The 5,584-nt window shown below is 40.5% G+C and overlaps 1 protein-coding gene across 1 annotated transcript; it reads right to left on the minus strand.

Moving 5' to 3' along the window:
• Positions 1–366: 366 nt before the first annotated feature.
• On the minus strand, positions 367–5,197 carry LOC132852908 (uncharacterized). The gene is made up of 2 exons (XM_060880426.1): positions 4,938–5,197; positions 367–4,365 (listed from the first exon to the last, which is right to left on the minus strand). Exon 2 carries the CDS (start codon positions 3,465–3,467, stop codon positions 858–860), a length of 2,610 nt encoding a protein of 869 aa, XP_060736409.1. The 5' UTR covers positions 3,468–4,365; positions 4,938–5,197; the 3' UTR covers positions 367–857.
• Positions 5,198–5,584: the final 387 nt, after the last annotated feature.

Below are 5,584 nucleotides of genomic sequence, written 5' to 3' on the forward strand. Positions count from 1 at the left end.
AAAGTCCAATGTATATTTCTGGTCTTTCACAGTTGCTTTATTGACAGCGGCTTACAATAATGCATTTCTATTGCCTTGCTGATATGCTTACAGGTAAAAACATATGACCCTGTAAATATTTGTGGCTGGCAAGTTGTGCAAAAATAACTCGGCTAACATCTCCAGCAGCAATGAATGTTGTCATTTATACTGTAATTAAAATAAATAATTAAGAAAAATGTTCTTCTGATCACTCATTCAGCACATTAACATAAAGCATTAACACTTGCCCTGCGCGCACATATTTTATATATATATATATATATATATATATATATATATATATATATATATATATATATATATATATATATATATATATATATCCTATATATAGCAAATATAGTATTGTTTTTATATTGCACTGATTTTGAGCTTGGAACAATTTTAAAACCCTCTGATGAAAACCCTTATAGTAAATATCATAATAATAATCACATAAAAACTGCCACTATAAATTGTTCAGTTAAATATGATCCACATAAGCAACAAAATTATCAAGCTAATAAATCTAAGCAACTCACAATCACATAGGTCTAGATAGTACAATTACTGCTTAAATAGGAGACCTATAATGTGCTTGTCCAGGGGTGGATTTTAAAACACTTCTTTCCCTGATTAATATTACCCAATCATTACCAAGAGGTCAAGTTTCTAAAATGAGTGCATCTGTTTTGTCTTTGTGAGCAGAGTTGTTTGGACAAAGATTCTATCTCCATGTGTGGCTCTGCCCCCTGCGTGTACTGTGAAGACACCCCAGCATTATCCTGCTCAACATTAGCAGCCAACTCTGCACGCTGGCAAGAAATCTGCCATGCTTACTTGTCATGGCACTCTTTGTCCATTTCAGATTGGTCTTCGCAGAAAAGCCCCTGAAGGACTTCCTGTTCCAGCTCTTCCCAGAGGTCCCATTCATGATCCGAATCGGTCAGATCAGAGTCCCAGTCACTGTCTCCAACTGTGGAGGCTTGGACAAAGTCTGCTCTAGAGCCACTGTCCTCAGAATCAGAGTCCTTTGAATCATATACAGAATGACCTTCGGCAACCAGCAGGTGACAATCTGGGGCAGCCAGGTAAACAAAACTGTCAGTGGAAAGGAAATCACACTCATCAGGATAAGGGCCTGGTTTTGGAATGGAGGCAGGGAGTAAGGGCTCTTTTCCAGTTGGAATGGATACACCTTCCTGATGTGGAATGGGGCGCTTGGTTTGGGGAGGTGGCAGGACTGAAACTGCGAGATAGACAAAGCTGTCGGTTGCAACAAAGGGATCCAAATCACCACTATCCAGTAAAGTTCCTCTGATATCATGTTTTGAAGGAGTCAGGGGTAAAAGGACATCAGTCTTTGATGTCCTCACAGTGTTACAGATCTCTTGCCCCAGAGATCCACTGTCCATGGATTTGGAACTGTTTATGCCTTTGGTTTGAACTTTTTTCAAATGAATGGCTTTGCTTAAATCTGTGGTGACAGATGTTTGCTTTCTGTCAAGAGTTGAACATTTACGGTCAATTATTTCTGGTTTAGATGCCCCAGTCACTCTTGCAATAGCTTGATCATTGTGTCCTTTATGAGGTAAAGCCGCAATTGCCATTTCTAATTGATACACAGATCTGTCACCATCATAGTTAATGTCCTCTTTACTGGTCTGGCTGGTATTAGACATAAAAACCCCACTGGAGTCTGAGTCCAAAGTAAGATTGGAATCTGGTGATTGAGCATCATTATTTTTCAGTTGAGCCCCAACAGTACCAAGATCCAGTACGGTTGGAATGCTAGTTTGATGAAGATGTCCCATTGGTTGTGTGACAATAACATTGCTTTTGTATTCATTGAGCTGTGATTCAGACTGTGAGTGGAGTAGGTCACTGAGCTCAGAATCTATAGAGTCCTCTCTACATATCCTTTCAAGCTCCAGTAGATCTTCAGCTCCTAACTCTGAACTTGTACCAGAGGGAGCCTGTGAGCCACCAAAACCTGAAGGAGGATTCAAGAGTGGCCAGTGTCTCAAAGAGCCTAAATTCTGGGAATCTGAGTCTTTCCATGTTTCATCCCAAAGCGAGTTGACCATCTCAAGCACAGCCTCCCAGTTTTCAACCTCACATTCAGATGTGACATTTTCATCAACACTTTCCTCAGGTTTCTCTTGAAGAGGTGACATTTTACCGGAGTCCTCCATGAATTCCATAGTTTGTAGATCATATTTAGTTGATCCAGCTTTACGCTCTTCTATTTCCCTCAAAATCTTCCAGTCTTGCAAAGAACAATCCTTCAGTTCGTTTTTTAGCATAGATTTACTGAGATGTCCCTCCACTTTTCCTTGGTGCTCAAGAAAGGGGGAAAGTCGGGGTGTTGGCTTTTTATCTGAGACACTCCTTATGAGCAGAGAGGGCAATGGAGGAAGAATGGGAAGGTTGTGAACTGCCCCACCTTGTCTCACTGTCCTCCTCCTACCAATGAGCCTCCGTGGCCAGGTAGACTCCATTGAAGTTTTGCAGATTGTTGACACTTTAGGAACCACAGGGTGCAAAAGAGGTGCAGTATCATGTTCAGGTTCTGGTGTGGAGGGCTGTTGCTCATTGATGGGCTCAATAGGCTTGGGTTTAAAAGTCTCAAAATGTCTCTGCCCTTTTATGACATTCTCATGTCCCCTTATCTCCTGCTCTTTCTCAATTACCTTGTGTATATCTTGGCCACCCATGAGAGCACTAACTGATAGTTCAGAAAGAGGTGGTCTCGGAGATGAGGGCTGAGTAGGCAAAGACTGTCTGTGGAATTGCTGACTGTAAGGAAGGGGAGAAGGGGAAAAAAAGACAGATGGAGTGTGTGTGCCAGTTGAGAAGGGGGATCCAGAAAATGGGGATATCTGTGGAGAGGCTATGCTGCTTGGAAAGAACGCCACTCCTGGATTTAAGAAGTTCTTTTCTCCTGGAGAAAGCTCCAAAGGCTCAGGAAACTTGGGAGGCGTAAGAACCTTCCACGAGTGCCGACACAGACTGTCCTTCTTACCATTATCCTGATGGAGATGCCTCTTGTTCATTGACCCACCAGGTGCTGAAGAACATGAAACGCTTGGGGAAGCTGACCTAACAAACCCTCCCGGTGATCTTAGTTCATCATTAGCCAGTTTCAGCGAGTCAAAAATGAACCGCTCGTCCAGTCTTCTTCCACCAGATAGAATCACAGAAGATCTGGTGTCAAACATGTCTCCACCCAGGGAGCCATTACTGGAGAAATCAGTCTCACGACCTCTCCTCGACCCCAAAGTGCTGTGTGCTGAGCTATGGTCAATCTGCTCATTGATGCACATTGTATCATAGATGGAGCGTTGAGGGATATATCCATCTTCATTGTAGCCTTCTCTGTCATTTTTCTTTGAGCAACAAGGACTCTGGCGCAGGCAACCTGGTCGACTCAGTGTTTTGCCCATTGTAGAAAAAAAATGCAAACAATTTCAAAATAAGCTTCCACAGAAAAAATGTTTATGGTTTAAAAATTTCCAAGTCACAGGTTTTGCGTGTCAAGTCATTTTCACTACTTCAAAAAAAAAACAACATCCATAACTTTGTACATTACAGCAGTAATTAAAGGTAGAAGTGCAAGCAACTTCTTGAAATAGACAGAATCACACTCAGGTAAGTGCAAGACCGTATCTTTGGAAATCGATATAAATAGATGTGTACCTCTCTTCACTGCACATCCCTTCACTGCGCTCTGTATTACCTATTCACCATCTGCTTTGATCGGCAAACAGAGCTGATATTTGTGACGCGTTCACCATACCTTTACAGTATGTTTAGTTGTTTGAATGTTAAAAAGAAATGTGTAACAAGATAAAAAAAAACTCACTGCTGATCCAAATTTGGCTAAATTGGAGTCTCTGCCTACTTTGCCCCTTCGTAGTGATAATCATTTCCATCACTTCTATTAGTGGGGATGAGAATCCCCCATCCAGAAATCATAGCATCACTGCCAAGGACAGATGGACAGCCCCAGTTTCTCATGCTTCCTTGGTCCGAGCGTAAAAACTGTCCAGGAAACGCGAGTATAGTCCACATTCAAGAATGAGAACTCGGTCTTCAGAATATCATCCTATTTTATAGAGAAACACTGACGGCCTCTTATTTCCACACCATCTCTCTCTCTCTCTCTCTCTCTCTCTTTCCAGCTCCCTCCTCTCACACACTCTCTCTCTGACTCTCTCAATCACTGATTCCCCTCCCCCAAGTACTGATGCTGCTTCAGGGCTTTCGTACTTATCAGGACTTTTTTTGCCCCTTGCTTCTTTCACCTGATTTTAGTCATTTTCATCTCAGTGTGGTTTCGATCTGTAAAAATATCCAATAACTCCAATTACACAATAGTAAATTACAGCTTTATGCATCATAACCTTTATAGACATTGTAAAATGTTTGAATGATTAAGTTGTGTAATGCTTAAGTAACGATAATTTAAAACGAGTGTGGTCTTGGCCTTGATAAAACCAACCGTTTAATACTGTCAAAACTAGCCTCGTTTTGTTAGCTGGCCTTAGATTCCCACTCTGCACCCACACACACACACACACACATACTCAAAAGCTCTCAACTGACAACTCTTGTGCCCTGTGCACACACCCACACACACTTCTGGTGAACACAAAACGTGATTAGGTTATGAGTTATTCCATTTTGTTCTAGTATATCGTGACAAGTCAGGAAAACAGAAACACATACATCTCTAAATAATTGAGCATCTTTGCAGATAAGAGAAGAAAAAATCACCACCAGATCAAAGTACAACTTATCCAAGATATCCTTGTCTGACTTTACAAGCTAAGAAATCGAAATGTCACATTATTAAATAAAGCAAGTTTTCACACTTTTAATACTGTAATCATGATGATTGTCTGCATCCTTACCACTTTTGTTGCTCGTGTCTCAAAACCTGCAGAATCCAGCACAGCGCTCAAGCAAAAGCCTTCCACTCGGTTACCATGGTAGCAAATGACAATTGGCCTCACATCGTAGGCAGGCACTGGATATATCTTGTGCAAATATCTGCATAATCTCGTGGATAAACATTGCAGAACTAATTTGGCCTCTCTTGTGACCGTGTGGTCCTTTGCTGCTTAAAACTAAAACAAAGTATGTGTGCCACATATTTAATCTTTTGGCAGTTATGTAAAAAAAAAAAATATATATATATATATATATATATATATATAAAACGACAGGCAGGCTGACATAACTAAGTAAGAATAAATATGAATGAATAAAAAAAGAACTAAGAACATGAGGCCATTAATTTAAGGAAGCAATAATAATAATAATAAGAAGAAGAAGAAGAAGAAGAATTATGAATTATGATGTGTGTGAATAGTCTGTAGAACTGTTCAAAGCTCATGACAGTGCAGTGTTGGCAAAAATAAAATTTAAAATAAAAACCTTTCCACAATCGAGCCACGGTTTAGAAAGAATTCTTCCTAAGCCTCTCTGCCAAAGAGACACGAGACACAATATACAAGATTTGGTCAGAATGGGTCCAAAGAAACACACATACACCTGC

The sequence above is a fragment of the Tachysurus vachellii genome, chromosome 10 (assembly GCF_030014155.1).
Source record: "Tachysurus vachellii isolate PV-2020 chromosome 10, HZAU_Pvac_v1, whole genome shotgun sequence".
Lineage (NCBI taxonomy): Eukaryota > Metazoa > Chordata > Actinopteri > Siluriformes > Bagridae > Tachysurus > Tachysurus vachellii.